General features: G+C 42.7%; 1 protein-coding gene across 1 annotated transcript in view; it reads right to left on the reverse strand.

The window, feature by feature from the left end:
* Positions 1-24,112, reverse strand: part of LOC139541937 (SH3 and multiple ankyrin repeat domains protein 1-like) — a 60,775-nt gene that overhangs the window by 6,730 nt on the left and 29,933 nt on the right. Inside the window, exons 3-24 of the mRNA XM_071346851.1 lie at positions 22,626-22,829; positions 22,001-22,072; positions 16,983-17,091; positions 16,654-16,805; positions 16,251-16,418; positions 15,847-15,888; positions 15,092-15,208; positions 14,857-14,934; positions 14,536-14,602; positions 10,131-10,309; positions 9,822-9,952; positions 9,429-9,580; positions 9,114-9,227; positions 8,618-8,696; positions 3,260-3,342; positions 2,932-3,056; positions 2,478-2,616; positions 2,292-2,372; positions 1,907-1,915; positions 1,714-1,740; positions 1,560-1,616; positions 966-1,078 (exon numbers count right to left, since the gene is read on the reverse strand). Coding sequence (XP_071202952.1) covers positions 966-1,078; positions 1,560-1,616; positions 1,714-1,740; positions 1,907-1,915; positions 2,292-2,372; positions 2,478-2,616; positions 2,932-3,056; positions 3,260-3,342; positions 8,618-8,696; positions 9,114-9,227; positions 9,429-9,580; positions 9,822-9,952; positions 10,131-10,309; positions 14,536-14,602; positions 14,857-14,934; positions 15,092-15,208; positions 15,847-15,888; positions 16,251-16,418; positions 16,654-16,805; positions 16,983-17,091; positions 22,001-22,072; positions 22,626-22,829 — 2,298 coding nt within the window. The remainder of the gene's footprint in view (positions 1-965; positions 1,079-1,559; positions 1,617-1,713; positions 1,741-1,906; positions 1,916-2,291; positions 2,373-2,477; positions 2,617-2,931; positions 3,057-3,259; positions 3,343-8,617; positions 8,697-9,113; positions 9,228-9,428; positions 9,581-9,821; positions 9,953-10,130; positions 10,310-14,535; positions 14,603-14,856; positions 14,935-15,091; positions 15,209-15,846; positions 15,889-16,250; positions 16,419-16,653; positions 16,806-16,982; positions 17,092-22,000; positions 22,073-22,625; positions 22,830-24,112) is intronic.

The following is a 24,112-nucleotide window of genomic DNA, read 5'->3' on the forward strand; positions in this document are numbered from 1 at the left end:
GGGCAAACTACCTGTCCTCCAGGACACTTACAACACCCGATGTCACAGGAAGGCCAAAAAGATCCTCAAGGACAACAGCCACCCGAGCCACTGCCTGTTCATCCTGCTTCCATTCAGAAGGCGAGGTCAGTACAGGTGCATCAAAGCTGAGACCGAGAGACTGAAGAACATCTTCTATCTCAAGGTCATCAGACTGTTAAACAGCCATCACTAACACAGAGAGGCTGCTGCTTACATACAGACTTGAAATCATTGGCCACTTTAATAATGTTTACATATTTGCATTACTCATCTCATATGTTATACTGTATTTTATACCATCTATTGCATCTTCTCTATGCCGCTCTGTCATTGCTCATTCATGTATTTATATGTATATATTCGTATTCCATTCCTCACTTAGATTTGTGTGTATTAGGTAGTTGTGGAATTGTTAGATTACATGTTAGATATTACTGCACTGTCGGAACTAGAAGCACAAGCATTTTGCTACACTCGCAATAACATCTGCTAACCATGTTTATGTGACCAATAAACTTTGATTTGATGGTAGAGTGTTTTTTTATATTTTTTTATATTTTTTATTTAACCTTTATTTAACCAGGAAAAGCCCATTGAGACCCAGAGTCTCTTTTTCATTGGAGACCTGGCTAAGAAGGCAGCAACAGTCATTACATTACAGAATTAAAACATACAACAATACAATACAATTCATCAACATGATCCAGTCTAAAATAAGCATTTACACTACACTCTGCAACATTCTCCCATCAAAAATGTAATTGATTAAAATCAAATCAAATCAAATTGCATTTGTCACATGCAACGAATAAAACAGGTGCAGACCTTACAGTGAAATGCTTACTTACAAACCCTGAACCAACAATGCAGTTTTAAGAAAAATACATTTGTTAGTGGCGCTAACATTGTTAGTGGCACTAACAATGCTGAGAATGATGCAGTACCTCATTGGGGGCGATGCTCTTGGTTCGTTCTCTCTTCCCCCCGTGACCCCGCTGCCCCTGTCCGTCTGACGCAATCGTGTGCTGAGCTGCTGCCAGGATCTCATCCAGTTTATCTGACAGAGAGAGAGAGTTTGCGCGTATGCATGTGTGAGAGAGAGGGAAAACGGGAGGAGAGAGATAGAGAGAGTGTGTGTGTGTGAGAGAGAGAGAGAGAGAGAGAGAGAGAGAGAGAGAGAGAGAGAGAGAGAGAGAGAGAGAGAGAGAGAGAGAGAGAGAGAGAGAGAGAGAGAGAGAGAGAGAGAGAGAGAGAGAGAGAGAGAGAGAGAGAGAGAGAGAGAGAGAGAGAGAGAGAGTGTGTGTGTGTGTGTATGTGTGTGTGAGAGAGTGAGAGAGAGTGTGTGAGAGAGAGTGAGAGAGAGAGAGAGTGTGTGTGTGTGTATGTGTGTGTGAGAGAGAGAGATCGAGAGAGAGAGAGAGAGAGAGAGAGAGAGAGAGAGAGAGAGAGAGAGAGAGAGAGAGAGATCAAAAGCATAAGACAATTAAAAGCAAAGATGGCCTCTTGAAACACAAAAGGGGACAGGGGTCAGATCTTACTTAGTGCCATTTGATAGACTGTCCTCTTCTTATCAGGCACCTGGGAGGACTCGTACTCTGAAAAGCAGAGGCAGTGTATTCATAGGACCTGAGCAGACTGATTTTGAATGGGGGCCTAAGGGCTGATGAAGGTAATGATAAGCGAGATATTCACCTGCTTTCTTTTTCCACGGAGAGGCAGCTGCAGCATATTAGAGAAAATAAGGTAATCATATTATGCTCTGACAGTGTACCCGAGACTGCTATTGTCGCCATCTCTGTAATATCACAAAACAACATGAATGAATACAGCACATACTTTAACACGGATGGTGACAATGATGATACACAACTCAACCTTTTCCCACCTTTCTCCACTGTCATCCATTTGATTTAGCCGAAAAAGAAGAAATGGAGCAGAGGTTATGTTATGCCATTGCATAATGTGGTGTTTCCGGAATGTGAACGACTCTCCATCTTTCCCACACAGAGCAAATGTCCATACATTCACTTGAAAGAGGACATTTATCTCCATAGTATAGTCCTCCTCATTAAGCCATTGGTAAATAGAAAAAGAATCCGTACCTATACCAGTTAAGTCCCCAAGGCTCCCTGCATCAACTCACTTTTAATATTTAATGGACTTTTTCAACAACAACAAAAATTCTATGGGTGAGAATGTGAACAATCCTTTTCTTTTCCTTTTCTCCGTGGTTTTCATGCTTCCCAACCCTCCTTCTTCAATTGTCTTACCCATGTCTTCCAGCTCTAATGTCATTGATTTGGAGCGCAGGGCAATGGCAGGAGGAGTCAGCCTCTTAGCCTGCTGGGGGACTGCCAAAGGAGAAGGATCAAACACGCACTTACTTTCTGACTAGTGTGTTATAAACATACACCCGTTGTAAACAATCATTACTGTTTACTGCGATGCTAGTATACCTTTCTTCTCAGGGTTGGTCTCCTCTGTCTCTGGGTTGCGGGCCACCATGACAACCTTGACCATCAGAGTGTTGCCACCTTGTCTGATCATGTTGACCACCTGCCTGTGGCCCACCTTCACGACATTGTGACCATTGACCTACACACACGCACACGCACGCGCACGCGCACACGCACACACACACACACACACACACACACACACACACACACACACACACACACACACACACACACACACACACACACACACACACACACACAGAGAGAGAGAGAGAGCGAGAGATAACACGGGCTGGCAACAAGACTAAACTCTCATACTGCACTGTTTGAGTTCAAACTGAAAACAAATTAAAAAATCTACAACTTGATAGTCCGTACAAAAGTTGATCCCATGTTGATTTCCAGTCCTGCATAAACTCTCAGAATGACAAGCCTTTCCAGGGATCCATACCTCAATAAGGAAGTCCCCCATCCTTAGGCCAGCCCTCCAGGCCACACCGCCCTCATCCACAGACTCCAGGTACTGCAGCGCGGGGAATGCTGGGGTCGGCGTGAACTCCTCTATAGGAGTCTGGGCTGCAGAGAGACAAGTCAAGAACAAGAGGATAAGGGAGAGAAGTAATAAAATAGCGTTAAAGTGGAAGCAGGGAGATAGGATGGAAGAAATGGGTAAGAGGAAATGCGAGAGGTGAAAGTTAAACATATAGAAGAGTAGAGGACTGTGGAAGCTGGAGATAGGAGACATCCAGGGGTATTTTGGAGGAGAGGCACTCACTCACCTTTGGCTCCCCGAAGCACAAAGCCAAAGCCCTCATTGTCTTTCTTCTGCAGGAGCACTGTCTTCTCCTTAATGATGTAGTCACTTAGAGAGAATAAGGAGGAAGGGGAGGAGGGAGAGGGGGGGGGGGGGGGGGCAACGAGCAAGAGAGAGCAAGCTATATGACTTCTTTAGTAACAGAAAGCCTCATTGTCATGCAAATAAAGCATTTCTGAATCTGGGAGACAGCTATACTGCATCACATTATGAAATCACACTGCACCAAAAGATGGGGGGGCTTGAGGCATGTCATACAAAGAGCACCACCATACAAAGACACTCGTCAAACCAGGGTAGAGTCGGTGTCATGATGGGCGAGGAGGAGTGTACTGGAGAGACCTCTCCATAATCCAGCATAATGCTGACTAGCGCCAGGAAGCACGTGGGAATGTACATTTAAAAAAAAATGCTGCATAGACACTTCACTGTTAATGGGAACTTATAAACACACCTGTAATACTGCATTGGCTTTCTTCAAGCTTTCACTGCACTAGCTAACTTGGTTACCTCTCATCCTACTTCTCCACTTGATGATGTAGAGGTAGGGATCTATAACGTACAGGTAGGGATCTATGATGTACAGGTAGGGATCTATGATGTAGAGGTAGGGATCTATGATGTACAGGTAGGGATCTATGATGTACAGGTAGGGATCTATGATGTAGAGGTAGGGATCTATGATGTACAGGTAGGGATCTATGATGTACAGGTAGGGATCTATGATGTAGAGGTAGGGATCTATGATGTAGAGGTAGGGATCTATGATGTAGAGGTAGGGATCTATGATGTAGAGGTAGGGATCTATGATGTACAGGTAGGGATCTATGATGTACAGGTAGGGATCTATGATGTACAGGTAGGGATCTATGATGTACAGGTAGGGATCTATGATGTACAGGTAGGGATCTATGATGTACAGGTAGGGATCTACGTTTGAGTAGCAGTTAGTCATCGCTCTTCATAATGACATATGCTGTTTTTCATCGATGGTTGACATTTGTTATGATATGGTAGGATTAGTTTTACGGCACAGGGTTACGAGTTGGTCATTGCTCCATTGCCATGTCTGGGACTTCTGTTGCCTGTCAGATTTATGGCTGCCTGACAGCGGTTTTCCCTCATGTAGAGCTCAGTGAATACAGGAGCTCTACATGAGCTCTATACTGTACTACAACAACAGTGTCTCCAATTCACGCTGTAAAGCCTGCCGGGTCTCAATTCACACTGTTTTACGAGCTCAGTGCACACTGTAACCTCAGACTTAACAGCCATATACAACGACAGGGTCTCCATCTCCATTCATTTTAAAGGTCTCAATTTTACATGCTGTTTTGCAACTCCATTAGGATGTCTGGCTCTTCGGTCACTGTATGACTTGTGGTTGAATCCGGTCACTGTATGACTTGTGGTTGAATCCATTGGGTTGAAATCCCAGTATTTTATTCCGGAGCTTCGTTTTTCTGCATTAGATGCTCGGATAAACTCAAACTGACACGGCGTCCAATCGACTGTGCAAATCCACCAAGGTAGAACACGGCTGAGGATGAGAGTCTTTGCTAATCTGGGAGTTGCTGAACTCGGTGTGAGCAGGCAGTACATGGGATCCATTACAAAGCCGAAGAAACCCCTGTTCACTTCTCATACTGAGGTCTACAGTTTGTACTGTCCCCTTTCATCCGTCCCTTGTGTGTCGCCACACTGTCAACGTTACGGTTTCGCCAACGCAAAAAGCCGCCTTCCATCCATCTGCTGTTCACACTTCATTCCTTTTCTCTCATCCCTTCTCCTTCGTGCATTCCCTCTCAAAGGATACACATCTACATGTAGCAGTGTGCTCAAATGGCTGGTTTGTATCATTTCATCCCCAAGGCAACAGAGGTAGGTAAGTATGACACTGTGGTTCTTTGAAATAGTCTGTACCATTTAACCCCCGTCGTTCCTGTTATATGTGCATATCGACTGCTTCTACGTTACATGAATTCACCATTGGCCAGTGTGACACTCACAGTGGTCACAGTATACATCCACATATTACAGTAGCCTACATGTGCGCTCCCTTCTGACTCCTGAATCATCCTCTGTAGCTTCCAGGATTGTACAGAAGAAGCAGCATTGTAGTCATACGTACTTACATACTCATCTTCTACATTTACAGACATACAATTAAACCATGAGACACAATGACACATACACGCAGACACAATCCAGGGACACGGACACAGATGAACTACTCCCACAACGACACTCAACCACAGTGACACGCACGGTGACTGTGCGCTCGCACCCACTTACACACTCACATGAAGGAAATCACAAACAAACCACTTAGTGTGTCCACTCTCGCCCTTTCTATAAAACAATTATCATCCTATAGGTTAGTGGTACAAACACAGATGGAACACACAATGTATGAGATATGGCAATATATAAGCTGACATTGCAGCATGCTCTCAGACTACACTCAGAAATACATGAGAGGGGAGAAACAGAGATAAACATGCTGCAGTCAGAGCCTCCATTCAATAGCCACTTCCGTCACACACAAATGTTCACACACACACTGGAAAAAGATGATTTAACACACACACACACACACACATATATATACACACACACACACACACACACACACAAATACACAAATACACACAGACACAATACAAATACACACACACACAATACATAGCTTATTAATCCGCCTTTCAAATCCACGGCCTCTCTGTTGCATCTACCTCTCCCCTCTCTCCATTGTCCTCTCCTCACATCCATAGCCAGGCAATGAATGAGGAAACAGCGGCTACCTGTAAATGAACCACACGCTCCTGTTTCTGGGGCCCAGTGACGGCCACGAAGAAGAGAGGGAGAGAGAGAGAGACAGATCTCTCTCTCCGCATCCCCCCATTGCCATTTCCCCCCTCCTCTCCTCCAACCCCTCCTCTCCCTCCGCCTCTCGCTCTGCCGGCGAGAGCACAGCCAGAGAGAGCCGCGAGAGTGGAGGAGAGGAGGAGAGAGAGATGAGAAGAGGGAGGAGAGAGCGAGCGCTGGCCTAGCACGTCTACACCCTGCATGCTTAAGACAGTGCGAAAGAGAGAGAGAGAGAGAGTAGAGAGAGAGAGGAGGAGAGAGGGAGGGAGAGTGAAAGAAAGAAAGAAAGAAAGGGAAAGCTACAGAGATGGTTCTCTGCGACAAGGAGAGAGAGCGCAAGAGAGAGGAGGGAGAGAACGCTGGATGTGAAAAAAGGGAAGGGGGAGGGAAAGAGAGAGTGGTGGTTTAGCATAAAAGAGGGAGAGAAAAGAGATGCTTTTGCAGGTGGGGGAAGGGGGGTGGGGTAACAGGCAGCAGGGATGGTGTGTTTCCTTGAACATCCACTGACTGGTTTCTGGCAGATTCACAAACAGCTGATTTCCACTCCAGAGAGATTTCCTAATCTGCAAATACAGACACACACATGCACATAACAGCACTTGCGACATTCAAATTCGAACAAAACCCACTCAAAAATCTCATTGACATTCTCCCAAACACACAAACGCAGTGGGTAGCAGCAGCCGTACATCTGGAGCTGGATCCGGATCAAAATGCTACTGTATTACAAATCGGCAACATAACCACCACTGTACTACACACATGTCTACATGCACTCTCTCTTCACACAGACGTCATTCACCGTCTGAGTCACTGGCCATTATTCACATAGCCAAATACCAGTGAACCTGTATTAAGCTCAGTGACATTGTGACTGATAATAAGAGCTTCTTAGCACACGGCCAATGTCAGCTACACGTTGTAAGCCCAAAACCCTGGGGGCGTGGAGTCCCTCCTCACACTTCCCGATTGACCGAACGAACGCTCATCGCCTCCAAAGACTCATCATCAGGATGTTGTGCCGCACGCTCACACACGCGTAGAGACACGCACACACGCAAACACACACACACACACACACACACACACACACACACACACACACACACACACACACACACACACACACACACACACACACACACACACACACACACACACACACACACACACACACACACACACACACACACACACACACACACACACACACACAGCACTGTTAGCCCTCATGATGCACACCACAACTGCAGCTGTCTGGGGCTGGACTGCAGCTTGACGCTAGCGGATTAGACAGATGCAATGGTGGAGAAGGAATCCATCGTCAACATTTATGGCATTATTTTTAACAGGGAAAATAAGCAGGACTGGAAGGGCGAATTTGCAGGGGTGATTGGTCATGTGAGCAGGGACAACACAAGTTGGGCTCCAGCCACCCTGGTCATAGACTGTTCTCTCTGATACCGCACGGCAAGCGGTACCGGAGTGCCAAGTCTAGATCCAAGAGGCTTCTAAACAGCTTCTACCCCCAAGCCATAAGACTCCTGAACATCTAATCAAATGGCCACCCAGACTATTTGTATTGCCCCCCTTTACACTGCTGCTACTCTCTGTTATTATCTATGCATAGTCACTTTAATAACTCTACCTACATGTACATATTACCTCATATTACTAACCGGTGCCCTTGCACGTTGACTCTGTACGCCCCAGTTATTCTACTGCTGCTCTTTAATTCTTTGTTACTTTTATTTCTTATCCTTCTTTTTTTTAAGGTATTTTTACATTTTATTTTTTAAACTGCATTGTTGGTTAGGGCTTGTAAGTAAGCATTTCACTGTAATGTGAAATGTTGTATTTGGGCTCATGTGACAAATACAATTTGATATGATTTGATTTTGGCCAGATGAACGAGCAGAAAGTCAAGCAACTTTGTGTGCTAGACGTACAAGAAGTAGAATTGAACGGACGTGTCGACTTCAGCGCTTTTAGCGCTCGCATGGTCTTAATACAGCTGAACAATAGCGTAAACAAGCAATCACTTCAGGTTCACCCGACACACACCTTCCTCCAGTTCTCAACCCAGAAACACACCCATCAGAAACACAAACGAATTAGCCGATTCTAGCTGTCCACCTACACAAGTGACAAAACACAGCTAGAACATTAAAGTAAATCATGTCTAATCTTACTGGATGTGTCCTACTGAGAATCATTAGGGCTGCAGAGCACGATTAGTACTGGGTATTCAATCTTAGCATAGTTAGCTAGTGATTTCCCCTAGCCCCTTCTCTTCTGTTCCTTCATTACTTCACTATTGCTCCACCCTTAGAACTTGGTGACCATGGTGACCATGAGTCCCAGGGGTAAAAAGGACTTTGCGTCAGGTCATTCATCGATACGTCTAGTCCCTGAGGGCCAGCAGACGACAAGTTTCTATCAAGTCCAGTCTTACCTGGGGCCATCCACGCCATCATATGCTCCCATGGTGACATTACGAAACAGCTTCCTCTTGGCTTTCTCACTGCGCGTCTCTGGAACCCAAAGAGTTCATGTGTTACATTTATATTAATGTGTTTTTTTTTTCTTCGTGTCTTCGTGTTCCACTATTTGTGTACTCAGTGTGTCTTTGTATACTTTTGTATTCCACTGCATCACCTCTGACACACACAATGATCAAGTTGGTTGTTGTGGTGGTGTGCTATTAATGTTACTGGGTGGGTGTGATACATGCCCTGCTGCATGTAACATTGTGAGGATGTCCTGCAGTCAATAGAATGTTGGCAACTGAATGAAGACAAAATGAGTCATTCAGTAAACGCGGGGTTAGCATCTGTAGAGGGATTTTGCTTGGTGTTTGTCTGAGCTGATGCGATGCGAGTGAGGATTGTGTCTTTGTCTGAGCACATAGTTGTATTTGGTTTCTATAAGGTTGGGTGGTGTTGTCTCACCTGATCGATTGTCCTTACTGGGAGGACCCACCTCCTCCACACAATCTGAGGGGAACCAGCCTGTACGACCTTTCACTGTGCCCTCCCAGAACCCCCCCTCTCCAACACTCAACACTGAGAGAAGGAAGGAGAGAGAGAGAGAGAGAGAGAGAGAGAGAGAGAGAGAGAGAGAGAGAGAGAGAGAGAGAGAGAGAGAGAGAGAGAGAGATCAAAAGCATAAGATAATTAAAAGCAAAGAGAAGAGGGGTGCATCACGACTTTACAATCAACACAGTGGCACTCCAAAAACCCACTCCTCTCTGAATCTCTCTTTACCTTTGACTTTGTCTCCTTTGTTGATGCTGAGTTCTTTCTCTCCGTGGGCAGTGTAGGCCCTCGTGGCCATGTACACTCGCCCTGGGACCGCACTATACATATGCCTCATCTGACCCCCAGCCGACCATCCGCCACTACCCGCTGAGGTCGCACTGCAAGAGGAAAGACAGAGGAAGAGTTTGTGTATCATGGAACAACACCTGGGGATACCAGTAGCGGAGATAGAGGGACAAGAAATGGCTCATGACAGTGGTTTACACTACGAGAATAACAGTTGTGGAAACTTTAAAGCTGGTAACAGCCCCATTGGCTGTAGACAACCGAAAGGCATGTTAAAACATCACTTTTTGGATATGCACATTATTACAGTCTCTCCCTCCAATATGTTCTCACCCCTGTCTGCCGCGCTGTGGTTTGCTTTGATGCCTCTCCTCTGTGTCGCTCTGCCCTCCTCCTCGCGACGGGGAGCGGGTACGGGCCCTGGGACTGCTGGAGCTCCTCACACCCACAGAGGCCCTGCGAGCCTAGACAGAGAGGGAACACACACACACACAGGATGAAATATAGAATTGTGTTGAGACTTGCACAGACCCAAACTCACAATTCATTGGTTAACATCCCAAAGTAACTAAGAGCATAGCTCCCCAATAAACCATACAGTTGCAATCTCCTACTACATCTGCATACTGTGTCTCTCAGTACCTGTCCAGGGGTGGGATTGGCTCCAGCAGCCTTGTTGGATAGGGCCATGGGGTCAGGCAGGGTCATGCTGTTATCACTGTTAGCACGCAGGAGGGGGTAGGGGTGAGCCATGAGGAGAGGGAGCGTGCGTGCACTCTCTCCTCTTTTGGGAGCATACTTTGGGGATTCCAGAAAGGGCACTGAGAACAGAGAGTCACAGGTAGGTGGGAAAACAATGAGGTTACTGCAAGAGGTGAGAGAAAGAGGGAGGGGATATGAGAGAGAGTGTGAACAATTAATAACAACCCGACTCAAGTGATTCGGACGCAAAGACAATCGACAGGTAACACAAATGGACTTGAACACCACACACACCCCTCAAACTGGGCAAGCAATAATCTAAAGCATCAGTTGAGGTCAACCGGCCACCTCTGGACCAATAGTGGTTTTAGAAACAAAAGAGTTTGTAAAATGTCTTAGGGATTAGCCTCTGTATGCTGATCCAGTGCATCACATCAAACACCATCTACCAACCTAATATGATGGCAAAATATAATAGATCTTCTGAGTCACATGTTGATTGATGAAGCAGAACATTTATACCAAACAATGCACTGCAAAGTCCTTTATAGCTGTCACACCCTAACCGTAGAGAGCGTTTTATGTCTCTATTTTGGTTTGGTCAGGGTGTGATTTGGGTGGGCAGTCTATGTTCTATGATTTTCTATTTCTATGTGTTTGGCCGGGTGTGGTTCTCAATCAGAGGCAGCTGTCTATCGTTGTCTCTGATGAGAACCATACTTAGGTAGCCTTTTCCCACCTGTGTTTTGTGGGTAATTATTTTCCGTGTGTGTTTGTGTGCACCTCGGTTGCGTCACGTTCTTTGCTGTTTACCTGTGTTTTTTTTGGTTGTTTCGGTTTCACTTTCATTAAAAGATGTGGAACTACATGCACGCTGCGCCTTGGTCGATTTATGACAGGGAGTTTGAGGATAGCGAGCGTGACAATAGCAGATAGCATGACAGACATACAGTACTGACACGAAGGAAGAACATTTCCCCGTTATTTTACAAATGTTCCATCCCGAGAATAAATCACTTTTCTCCCGGATAACCCGGTGTTTCTCGGAAAAAACGGAAGTGTCATTTAAAAGCATTATAAAGCATATAAATAGGCCTATGTCTGAGATTAGATTAGAGCTAAAATTCAAGGCTGATGCTACCTGAGCCTGATGAGCCATACAGTAAATACATTTTATGAGCCCTACATTAAAAAGTAATTTTATAATCCCAAACCCAAAAAAGAACAAATGATTGTGTCATTATCCAATACATATATGATATATAGGCTACTGCGTATTATGCACGACAGAAAAACAGAAAAGCTTATATTTTTATTTGACCTTTATTTAACTAGGCAAGTCAGTTATAGAACAAATTCTTATTTTCAATAACAGCCTAGGAACAGTGGGTTAACTGCCTGTTCAGGGGCAGAACGACAGATTTGTACCTTATCAGCTCGGGGATTTTGGTTACTAGTCCAACGCTCTAACCACTAGGCTACCCTGCCGCCCCAATATAGATGTAGCTAGCTATATGCTCTCTTGGGTAAAGAAATGAAACAAGCTCCAGTGGGCTGATCTTTTTGAGTGTGAACTGTATTACTGTACTGTATTGTATTACTGTATTGTGTTATATGACTGGATTTACGCACATTGTTGAAAACCATGATAAAGCTGAGAGAACATGCGATTCTGGTGCAGCACATGCTGCCTAAAAAGTTACTCTAAAAATGTTATTTTAGATTTTGAAATAGTGCCTATATTTGCATAAGTAGCAGCCGCATATATACCTTCTGTAACGATAGTCTATATCGTCTTCCTCATCGGACGAGGAGAGGCGAGAAGGATCGGACCAATATGCAGAGTGGTTGGTTTCCATGGTAATTTAATAACACGAAAACAAATATGCGATACAAAATAACAAAATGAAACTACCGTGACAGTCCCGTGTGGCGAAACACTAACAAGGAACAAACACCCACAAAACACACGTGAAACCCCGGCTGCCTAAGTATGATTCTCAATCAGGGACAACGATTGACAGCTGCCTCTGATTGAGAATCATACCAGGCCGAACACACAAAACCCCAACATAGAAAACAACACATAGACAACCCACCCAACTCACGCCCTGACCATACTAAATAAATACAAAACAAGGGAAAACAGGTCAGGAACGTGACACCTTCATAATATTTTCCCTAATGTTATTAGCCTGCCTACCTCTTTCTCTCTCTATTGTTGCTTCAGTCGTTCATTTCTTCTTCAGTTTAATGAAATACGTTTTGTTGTCTTCATCATTGCAATGACATGCTTGAATAATATAGGACTAGAATTAGATGCAGACAGCTTTCACTTCTCTTCTCGAAGATTGAATGGTTATGGGTCTGAATAAATAACTGCTATAGTCTACCGCCATTGCGCGTTCGCTCTTCTTTCAAACTACCCATGAGTTCTATTGGTTGCTGTATTTAACATTTAAGCAAACAAGAGCAAGCGTCCCTCTTCGATTAGTCTATTGGTACAGTATAAGAAGTGCAACAACAAAAAATGTCCGGCAAGTTATTCTAGTCTAGCTTTTCCTGCATGAGACTCCAAGATCTAAGGAACGTTTTTTAAGGTGAGGCCAGCGGAACACAGGTGCGTGCGTATTGTGCAAGAGACCAAGGCTTTAAGTTAGAAGCTTATTATGCATAACGCAACATTCATTAGATAAATGTTTTGGCTAATACTACATTGAATGTATTACCTGAAAGAGGTAGGCTAGGATATACAGTACCAGTCAAAAGTTTGGACACACCCACTCATTCAAGGGTTTTTCTTCATTTTTACTATTTCCTACATTGTAGAAAAATAGTGAAGACATCAAAACTATGAAATAACACATATGGAATGGTAATCAAATCCAAATATATTTTATATTTGAGATTCTTCAAATTAGCCACCCTTTGCCTTGATGACAATTTTGCACACTCTTGGCATTCTCTCAACCAGCTTCATGAGGTAGTTATCTGGAATTAATTTAAATTAACAGGTGTGCCTTGTCTTCTTAATGTGTTTGAGCCAATCAGTTGTGTTGTGACAAGGTAGGGGTGGTATACAGGGGCAAACTACCTGCCCTCCAGGACACCTACAACACCCGATGTCATAGGAAGGCCAAAAATGTCATCAAGGACAACAACCACCCAAGCCACTGCCTGTTCACCCCACTATCATCCTGTTAAACAGCCATCCCTAACACAGAGGCTGCTGCCTACATACAGACTTGAAATCATTGGTAAAAGACCAAGTCCATATTATGTCAAGAACTGCTCAAATTAGCAAAGTGAAGGTCAGTCAATCCAGAACCTTTCAAGAATATTGAAAGTTACTTCAAGTGCAGTCTCAAAAACCATAAATCGCTATGATGTTGAAGGACAATCAGCCAACAAGTGCCTAGCATATGTGGGAACTCCTTCAAGACTGTTGGAAAAGCCTTCCAGGTGAAGCTGATTGAGAGAATGCCAATGTCATCAAGGCAAAGGGTGGCTACTTTAAGAAATCTAAAATATATTTTGATTTGTTTAACACTTGTTTGGTTACTACATTATTCCATATGTGCTATTTCATAGTTTTGATGTCTTCACTATTATTCTACAATGTAGAAAATAGTAAAAATAAAAAAAGACCCTTGAATGAGTAGGTGTGTCCAAACTTTTGACTGGTACTGTATATATACTGTATATATCAATCTTGAACAGGATTATCTATTTTGGATGCAATTTGAATTTGAAGACTGCTCGCGCCTGCTATAATTTAACACAACAATATTCAAGTGATAGGCCGTTTTAAAACTCTGCAGCTACAATAAAAAAAAAACACACATCTTTAAAATAAAAAAATAAGGTGACTCCCGAAAGCCAGATGGAGATGATAAATTATACATGCATTTGTCCTTATACCGTAGCATAGGCAATGCTGCAGTAAACGTAGGCCTACCTGTCACAAGAAAAAAAGCTACCATGATGAGATGATAGGTCTACATGCACTGTGAACTGCACTCCATACTGAGAGGGGCTGTCTGTCCCCAACATGAGCGTTGATGATTGATCATGCAGAGAGCAGAGAGAAGACCGCAGAGAAGCCAGATTTAAACATGGCATATAATGTAACAGTTCCATTTCACATCATGTTGTTGATATAAATAATTTATTATAATTGATCTGTTTCTCGCAGTTATTTATCCCAGGAAAAGGAAGTGGTTTTGGGTGGTAAATCTCGGTAACCGGGTTCCCGCCGTTCAACGCTAACAGACACTCATGCACCAAAACTCACTATCAATCACTTCCTAATCTGAACAGACCTAAGTGGAGGACCAAGACTTACCTACATCTGCATCTCTGTGGTTTTTGAGGATTTCCCCAAGTTCAAAATGGCCCGACATTACTGCTACCTTCAAAACACAGACACATGTACGCACACATACAATTACATGCAGCACTGTAACACATGCATCAGGTAAAGGAAGAGTTCCTCCAAAACAGCAAATGCCCAATTTAATAAACGCTTAGCAAATAATACATTTAAAACAACTAACTGATTTTCAACTCAATGGTTTATTGACGTATAACAAACTTGATTACATTAGCGCTAGTCGGCAGAATAAATAACTAAAGAAAACTGAAAACATTAAGTTGTTATTTATACCTGAAAGGGGGTTTGTCCATGCTTGTTCTTAATTTCCTTATTGGCCCCTCTGTAGAGCAGAACACGAACACAGCTTTCCTGATAGGCCAGAAAGACAGCCACTGTTTAACTTAATTCAGGACTAAAATGTTACACAGACATTTGGAACTCAAAAAGCAGTTACTTTAAGTTCAACTTTGAATGGACACGAACACTGATTATTGTGTTGTCCCTGTATTTAAAAAATGGTACTTACCTTATTATACAGGGCACAAATATGAAGTGCGGTGTTCCCTGAGGCATTCTGAGAAGTGGTATCTGCCCCATAGAACAGAAGGTGCTCCAAGTGCTGGGCAAAACCATTCTGGCAGGCCTTGGGAGGAGGGGGTGTAAAGAAAGTATCTAAAGATTAAAATGATTAGCAAAGGAGAATCTGAGGGGTTGGGTCATCACTTCACAATCAATTGAAAATATGCAATTACTGTGCTTCTTCATAAAATTGTGACACATTGAAAGATAAACAGAATAAAAGATAGAACTGATGAATTTCTGAACCATTGCAAAATAAAGAACAAATGAAGAAATTAAAACAATAAAAATAAGCTTTTGACCTTCCCCTTAACGGTTTCCCGTTTCTTTATTTGCACTTAAAATAACACAACACAAAATTAGAGAAGTAACAAAACACAGGACACTACATAAGTTAACATGAACTAAAGATTAAAAAACAGCAGCGCACTGAGATAGTGAGTGAATGACGTAGAGATAGAAGATGTCAGCACGAGATGGAGTCTCATGTTTATCCGCATTGGACTCAACAGTTACATGAGATGAATGTACTGAATTGTGAAGGATCACCGTTTCAGGAAGAAAGAACTCAACTCTGCTCTCTTTCTTTTTTTTAACCCCTTTGAGGCCATGGAAGATCATGCAAGGTCATGATCCTAAGAGTCACTCTTCCCCCAACTTCACAACTTGAATGGAAGTATTCATGGATTCGATGATCAGTACCTTGTGTATTTCTTGCATTCCAAATTCCTCTTCATCCCTGAGCTATGGAGAGAAAGGAAGAGAGGAAGAAAGGGAAACAATGGAAAGAGACCAGCGAGAAGGTGTCTCTCAATGGAGGAGAAAGGAGAGTGCAAAACGAGGGGGGAAATGTTTAAGACATGGACAGGACAGGAGACTGAAAGTATGCTAAAAACCTAATGTACTATACCAATGTATGATAATACGCAGAAGACAAAAATACACAGAAATCAACACACAAAAATGATCGATACACATAAAAATATGATATTTCAGATACGATGAAAGTCAAAGTCAAACACTGACATATTTACAACACACAGTCCCAAAACAATATCAACCCCCATCCTTGAGATAGGTGGCCGTACAGACAGCCAGACGGATACCTGGTGAGACTCCTCCCAGCCATTCTCATCCCTCACTCCCAGTCTGGCCCTGTAGTAGAGTAGGGTCTCGCAGCAGGAGGTGTCGCCGCCTGTCAGCACTGAGTGGTACAGTGGGGTCAGGCTACATCGGTCTTTGTAGTTAGGAGATGCTCCCAGGGACAGAAGAGCCTAGCAAGGAGGGGGAAAAGACATGTTTATTGTGTGTGTGTGTGTGTGTGTGTGTGTGTGTGTGTGTGTGTGTGTGTGTGTGTGTGTGTGTGTGTGTGTGTGTGTGTGTGTGTGTGTGTGTGTGTGTGTGTGTGTGTGTGTGTGTGTGTGTGTGTGTGTGTGCGTGCGTGCATCTGTGTGTGTGTGTCCATCTGTGTGTGTGTGTGCATCTGTGTGTGTGTGTAGTCCTAGTTACCAGCAGTGCAACGTGATTGTGTGCCCTGACAGCCTTGTGTACAGCTGTCAGTCCATCTCTGGTTCTAAAGTCCACATGGGCCCCACCCTGAACGAGCACCCTGATCCCCTCCACTGTCATGCCAGACTGCACCGCCACAGACAGTGGGGATTCTGAAGAAGATGGAGAGAGAGAGAGAGGAAGGAGGCGGGAAATGGAGGAACAAGGAGAGAGGGGGGGAGCAGAGAAAGTGTTTGAGATTAAGGGGGTTGTCAATATCTGAAATGATATGATTTGACTGAAAACAGTGTCATGCAGTGGCAACTCTATCAAGCTAGTGTTCAACTCACCCCCGTTGTCAGGGTCATGGTAGTTTGGGTCGAGACCTTTTTCCAGGACTTTTGACATCTTATCTATTGATCCACTTGCAATGTAGTCCATGAACTTTTTCAGACTCACCTGCAAGGTAAGAGGTTAACTGGCGAATATAAACGTTTGTCTGTTGTTAACCCAACTAACAAATCTAGGGAGAGAGATCGTTTTTGTAATGTTAACTGTAATGTTCCCCTAATGTTTGACTGTCAAGTTTTCTATTAGTTAGAGGAATGTTATATCTACAGTACAGTGAGATCTAAAAGTATTGGGACAGCGACATGTGTTGTTGTTTTGGCTCTGTACTCAAACACTTTGGATTTGAAATGATACAATGACTATGAGGTTAAAGCAGGGGTTGGAACAAAAATGATTTTCCAATAATTTACTTCTGAACAGAACCACAATTTTTTTGTTTCGTTCCACTGTTCCGACCAACAAAATGAAGTTCTGAACCGGTTCGAACTTCAAGACAGTACCGGTTTATTTAGTTCCTTTCTGTTCCTTTTTTAACCTGTGAAATCAACCGTTTTTTACATTTACCTCACTATATTACTTAACCAATCAGTGTGGATAGAGCAGGCAAGCTAGTTGCTTAAATGCGTGATGGACTGACAAGTGTAGCCTATGGTGCAAGATGTGACTGAAATTTTGCAGGTGGGCATCTTGTTATGACATGCATTATCTGAATTAGGTCCACAGAATTATACCTAGGAGGAGCGGCTTCTAATGTAGGAATTTTGAATGTGCTTTGAGCTAGCTAGCTAACAAGCTTGTGTGTGAAGAGCGGCGCCAGAATTAAAAACACGTCTTACCTTTTTGTAGTTAATAAATCCAACGTGAAACAAGCATATTGTTTTCTAGCTAATTAAAAATCTCTCTCCTTATCTTCTGAATCAAGCTTCTAATGTCAGTATAGTAGCCCCATGTAGTCTAAACATGCACAGGCAAAGATATTCAGCTTGCAGGCAGACTCTGGAATAAGTTTGAGTGAGAGAGTGAGGGCTTTGCATAGGCACTTTATTGTGTTTTGTTGTGTGACTAGAAAAAAATGTAAAATAACATTATTAACTGGTTCCCATGCTTTTTAAAGAATGGTGCTGTTCCAGAACAGTATGGATCACTTTTGTTACAGGTTCCGTTTCTGTTCCTTGAAACATGTTATTTTACGGTTTTCAGTTCTGTTCACTGAACGAGTTCTAACCCCTGGATTAAAGTGTAGACGGTCCGATTTAATTTGAGGGTATTTTCATCCGTATCTGGTGAACCGTTTAGAAATTGCATAACATATTAATGTACTAGACACGTTTCATAGGAAGGTGTATCAGTTGTCAGGACACCGCCTGATCGTCCCAAAGAAATGTTCTCCAAAAAAACATGTTTCATTAGACATCACTTTGTTACTGTTGCCAAGCCCATCAAGGTCCTGACTGGTGAGCCACTGATCCACTCACAGCTCTTTTTGTCTATTGGCAAGATTAGGAATACACACAGTGCTTTTAACATACTGCTTTCAACATATATATTTTACACACTTTGACATACATGATTACATTTCCAAAGTTTATTTATACAGTCATTATTATACAACATGTCCTCACCTGGGATCTGAACTCACAACCTCTTGGTTCACAGCACTCAGCTCTAACTGCTATGCCACCTGTGTCAGTTATCAGTTCATTCGACTATTCTCTCTTCTTTGATTTTATTTACTTATTTTAACAATTTAAGGGCTTTCTGTATAGTTGTATATTGTTGGTGGGGCATATGAACCTGTTTTAATTACACTCCTGAATCACTATGATCAATACAAATGTATCTTGTTTGTACTTTAAACAGAGCTGCGATTTACTTCAAAGTGCATTCACCATATTGCTCACACCTATCAAGTTGTTTTAGATCTACACAAATGCCTAGGGAGGAGGGTTTAGGGTTTCCTCTGGACAGGGCCTAACTATACTGGATCAATTAGCACATGCCCATTAAATCCCTTATTGGGACAGTGGTTAGGGTGTTTGTCATTGGTGCTGGTGGTCTACGTTAAGAAACCCGCTAGGGGAGTCACCCTACTCTCATGTTCTTAGCAATATGTTAATGTCATTATTTGGCAACAGTTACAACACACCTATAAGGATCTAGTTCAAATGTGTTTCTCATTGAAAATTCTAGATAGATTCTCTTTGAGATGCTGAGCTATCACATTTTTGAAATCGCACCACATATGTAGAATAAACGTGCGTATCTGGAACATTCCTAATTTGTTGCCGAAACATGGCCTCATGTGGTAGTGTTGTTTAATTTTTTGTGACCAAATATATATTTATTTTGTCATATTTTTTGTTGGGGGGGTTTTACAGGTACAATCTTCAAATTCATATATTTTCAAGATTCATTCATTTTATTTGGGCTCCCGAGTGGCGCAGTGGTCTAAGACAAGGCACGTCAGTGCAAGAGGAGTCACTGCAGTACCTGGTTTAAATACAGGCTGCATCACATCCAGCTGTGATTGGGAGGCGCACAGGGCTGGGGTAGGCTGTCATTGTAAATAAGAATTTGTTCTTAACTGACTTGCCTAGTTAAATAAAAAAAAGATCACATATTTATCTGTTGTACCCCCCAAACCATGTTTTCAGTTCCCCCACCCGCCCTCCATCTTCTTGCCCCCCACATCTGCCCCCCACCCGAAAAAGCATGGCTCCCAACCTAGGTTGCTTATCAGTTTCCCACCTCCCACCACTTATCCCCTAAGCCCCCCCCCCCAAAAACCAAAGGTTGTCAACCAAGGATGTTTTTGCACCAACCCTCCAGCCGAAAAAGTGGTGTTGCCGCTGATAGAAACATACCTAGTACATGGCTGTCATATTCTCAGAATATGAGAAATGTGCATATTTACAGTAGCATGTCTGTACTTTCTCACATTTGCCAGCTAAGCAATGATGATGTCAGTTATACCAACACAACACACAACACAAAGTTCTATCTCCAGGTTTTAATGTGGAAAAATAGACAAATTTGCAACAGAATCACTTGGGAACTGTGTTTGGGGGTAATATATTACTTACTTTTATGATTAACGGAGTAAAATAACGAGTTACTGGTTTCAAATATTGTAATAGTATTACAGTTATGTTTTCAAGTAACCCGTATATTACTTTCAGAAGCATATCTTTTGGTAGCCTAGTGGTTAGAGCGTTGGGCCAGTAACCGGAAGGTTGCTGGATCGAACCCCGGAGCTGACAAGGTAAAAATCAGTGGTTCTGCCCCAGAGCAAGGCAGTTCCCCAGAGCAAGGCACTGTTCCCAGGACGCCGAAGTCATGGATGTCGATTAAGGCAGCCCCCCTGCACCTCTCTGATTCAGAGGGGTTGGGTTAAATGCGGAAGACACATTTCAGTTGAATACATTCAGTTGGACAACTGACTAGGTATCCCCCTTTGCCAGTGTGTTATATTTTTTAAAGCCTTGGAATTGGAATTAACGCTATAGGCTAACTCGTTTCCAATAGACTGTTGTAAAGCCGAAAATCAAAGAATGATGGCAGCTGTGTTGTTACCCTGCTTAACGTTTTCCTTGTGCAAATGCACCCATTAATTTGAGTTAAATCGAGGAGAAAGAGAACAACATTTGAGTAAAATGCTAACTCTGAAAAGGCAGCATTGATCTCTTCGTCCAGAAACACCACATCAAACCTGACAGAGCTGGTAGCCAAAGTTCCAGAAATTTGTGAAAGAGGAGAAATCTATACACATTATGATAATCAACAAAGATACTTAAATAATATGAAAGGAGGACCAAGGCACTCTTCATATAATTAATTAAAATGCCTTTATTAGTATGGCATGTTCAATAGAAACAAAGTTGTTTAAAAACCGACGCGTTTCGGCTGCATGGCCTTCGTCAGGGAGTACAGAAAAAAGAGAATACAATGTCCTCTTTTGAAAGGCTTTTCCAATTAGCCCTAATTAGAAGAGGGAGTGGTTACCAAATTGGACACACCTAGTAAGCAATAATATACACATGAAAAGGTGAAATACTGTAGCTATGTTATCATGAGCATACAACTCCAAACTAGAAGCATCAGAACACCCAGAGAGGCAGTTCCAACCCTAACCATGACTGGGAGAAGTGTCCAGAACAAGAAAGCAATATATTCCACAGTACTCCAGACCACAGCAAAACATGAACATTCTTTCTTTTTGATGACCAATTTACACCTTTTACCAAAGAGCACCTTCTATCTACCAAAATATACTATAGTGTACCTTAGTAGCGCTTCCCTTCCTCCTCTTTCTACTTAAATAATATGTCCAAGTGTAACAAAATGTCCATACAAACAATCAAAATTTCTGATAAATGCAATTCAAAACAGCAATAATGACATTAACATACGCATTGCGAAGAATGTATATATACAGTATATAGAATTCAGGGTGAATCCCCTAGCAGGTCTCAAACCCAGGACACCAGCATCAATGACGAATTCCCTAAATACTGTCCCAATAAGGGATATCTCTAGGCCATGTGCTAATTTTTTGTGTATGTTTGGTAGGATGTTGAGGGAATTTGCAACGTTCCCATAAAACGTGTCTAGAACATTAACATCTTACGTTCTGAGAACATGGCAACCATGTTCTGTGTATGTTTGGGGCAACGTTGATGGAATCTTCTCCTAACCCACAGAAAACTGGACACAAATGTTCTTGCAACGTTCCAATGAAACGTTTCTAGAACATTCATATCTTAAGTTCTGAGGACATGGTAACCACGTTCTGGTTCTAATTGACATTAAGGGAATGGTCCCTTGGAAACATTCCTTGCACATCACAGGAAGATTCCTATGAAAACGTAAGTTAATGACCTAATGAGACTCTTGAGGGATCGTTCTCTAATGTTGTGGTAACATTTGTTGTTAGCTAGGAACATTAATTAGCATAGTTATAAAAATATGTTTCCCCTACAAAATTGACATAAGAATATTATAACAAAATAGGAAGTACCTTGGTGTGCAATTTTGTAAGTAGTTTTTCATCCAGGTTTGTCTGTTTGTATACCCTGGTCTTGTACCTAAACTGTAAAACAGAAAACATTTATGGTAAAACATTTATTTAAATCTTTAAAACCATCTGAAGGATAAGAACCACATTTATTTTCATATTCCTGGTTCCAACTTGGCCTAATCTAAACACTGTAGTGCCTCTGGAATCAACCCTAACCCTGATCTGTTGCATATTTGGAACCCCACCCTGAACACTTGCAAAATATGCACCACCAGAGGGCATCATAATATCAGTGTATGGCGATCACTGTACTGTGTATGACTTTAATAGTATGTGAAGCTCCACAGTGAAAAATCTAAGTTGCATCCATGCACTGCAAACCCACTAAAAACGAGATGTATGTTAAATATATCTATAAGAAAACTGTTTTGCTCCTACAAGGTGGTTGTGGTTATGGTGGAGGTCAAATCCATGCATTAAAAAACAAATCGAAATCAGACTTGCGGACAGCCCATTAGTCAAAGTGAGTTTTTAAATGATCTTCCTGAAAAGGCGAAATGGGATAAACATATTTTTACTGCATCACTATCTAACAACGTTTTCCCAGTGTCTTCCATCAAAATACCTCCAGGTAAGGCACCCCTTTCTCAAAGGACTGTGGGTAGTTTCGGAGGCAGCGCTCCTCCTCCAGGAACATGGCATCGCATCCGTCTCCGGCGGGCTGAAAGAGGCCATAGTTATAGACGTCCCACAGTGGCTCGCTCAGCGAACAGATGACCTCCTGCTTGGCGCTCCAAACTGTGAAGTCAGGGTCAAACTGCAGACACCTCTGACAGAGGGAGGAGACGAGAGACAAGACAGCACAGACAACAGTTGATAAGAGGGAGATCATGAATGTATTGTTTTCAAGGTGGTGTGTGTGTGTGTGTGTGTGTGTGTGTGTGTGTGTGTGTGTGTGTGTGTGTGTGTGTGTGTGTGTGTGTGTGTGTGTGTGTGTGTGTGTGTGTGTGTGTGTGTGTGTAGGATGGAAGTAAGGAGTGGGTCAAAGGTGTGTTCTACATTTTAAATGCCATTTGATTTGACTGAAAGGTGTATAATTAGCTTGGCAAACAATTTGTGATCCAAATCTAAAGCATAATTACAGTTCATTAACTAAAATGTGGTGACATTGAGGCTGTATTTACGGCTCATGATTGACAAGTCTTTGTATTAAAAGTAGATGTAGTACTTTATGAAAACTGGTTTCACCTTTCTATCGATGGCACTTTACTGGTCTCATTTAAAGCGGACAATAATCACGCATATGCTTCTTGAAATAAATGTATCATCTAACTGAGCTAGCATAAGCCTACTAACTATTGAACATCAAACTGTGCTCATTAACTGTAAAGCTACTGATTCGCTATCACCATTCCGACTCATTTGAAAAGATTGAATTAACTATGAACACTGAACATTTCTTGAGCTGAAATAATAGATCCCAGAAATGTTTCATATACACAAAAAGCTTATTTCTCTCAAATGTTGTGCATACATTTTTTCCCATTCCTGTTAGTGAGCATTTCTCTTTAGCCAAGATAATCCATCCACCTGACAGGTGTGGCATATCAAGAAGCTGATTAAACAGCATGATCATTACACAGGTGCACCTTGTGCTGGGAACAATAAAAGGCCACTCTAAAATGTGCAGTTTTGTCAGGCGACACAATGCCACAGACGTCTCAGGTTTTGAGGGAGCGTGCAATTGGCATGCTGACTGCAGGAATGTCCACCAGAATTGTTGCCAGAGAATTGAAAGTTAATTTGTCTACCATAAGCCGCCTCCAACGTTGTTTTGGAGAATTTGGCAGTACGTCCAACCGGCCTCACAACCGCACACCACGTGTAACCACGCCAGCTCAGAACCTCCACATCCGGATTCTTCTTTTGTGGGATCATCTGAGACCAGCCACCCAGACAGCTGGTGGAACTGTGGGATTGCACAACCGAAGAATTTCTGCACAAACTGTCAGAAAGCATCTCAGGAAAGCTCTTCTGCATGCTCTTCGTCCTCACCTGGGTCTTGACCTGACTGCAGTTCGGCGTCGAAACCAACTTCAGTGGGCATATGCT

Source organism: Salvelinus alpinus, chromosome 17 (assembly GCF_045679555.1).
Source record: "Salvelinus alpinus chromosome 17, SLU_Salpinus.1, whole genome shotgun sequence".
Classification (NCBI taxonomy): Eukaryota; Metazoa; Chordata; class Actinopteri; order Salmoniformes; family Salmonidae; genus Salvelinus; species Salvelinus alpinus.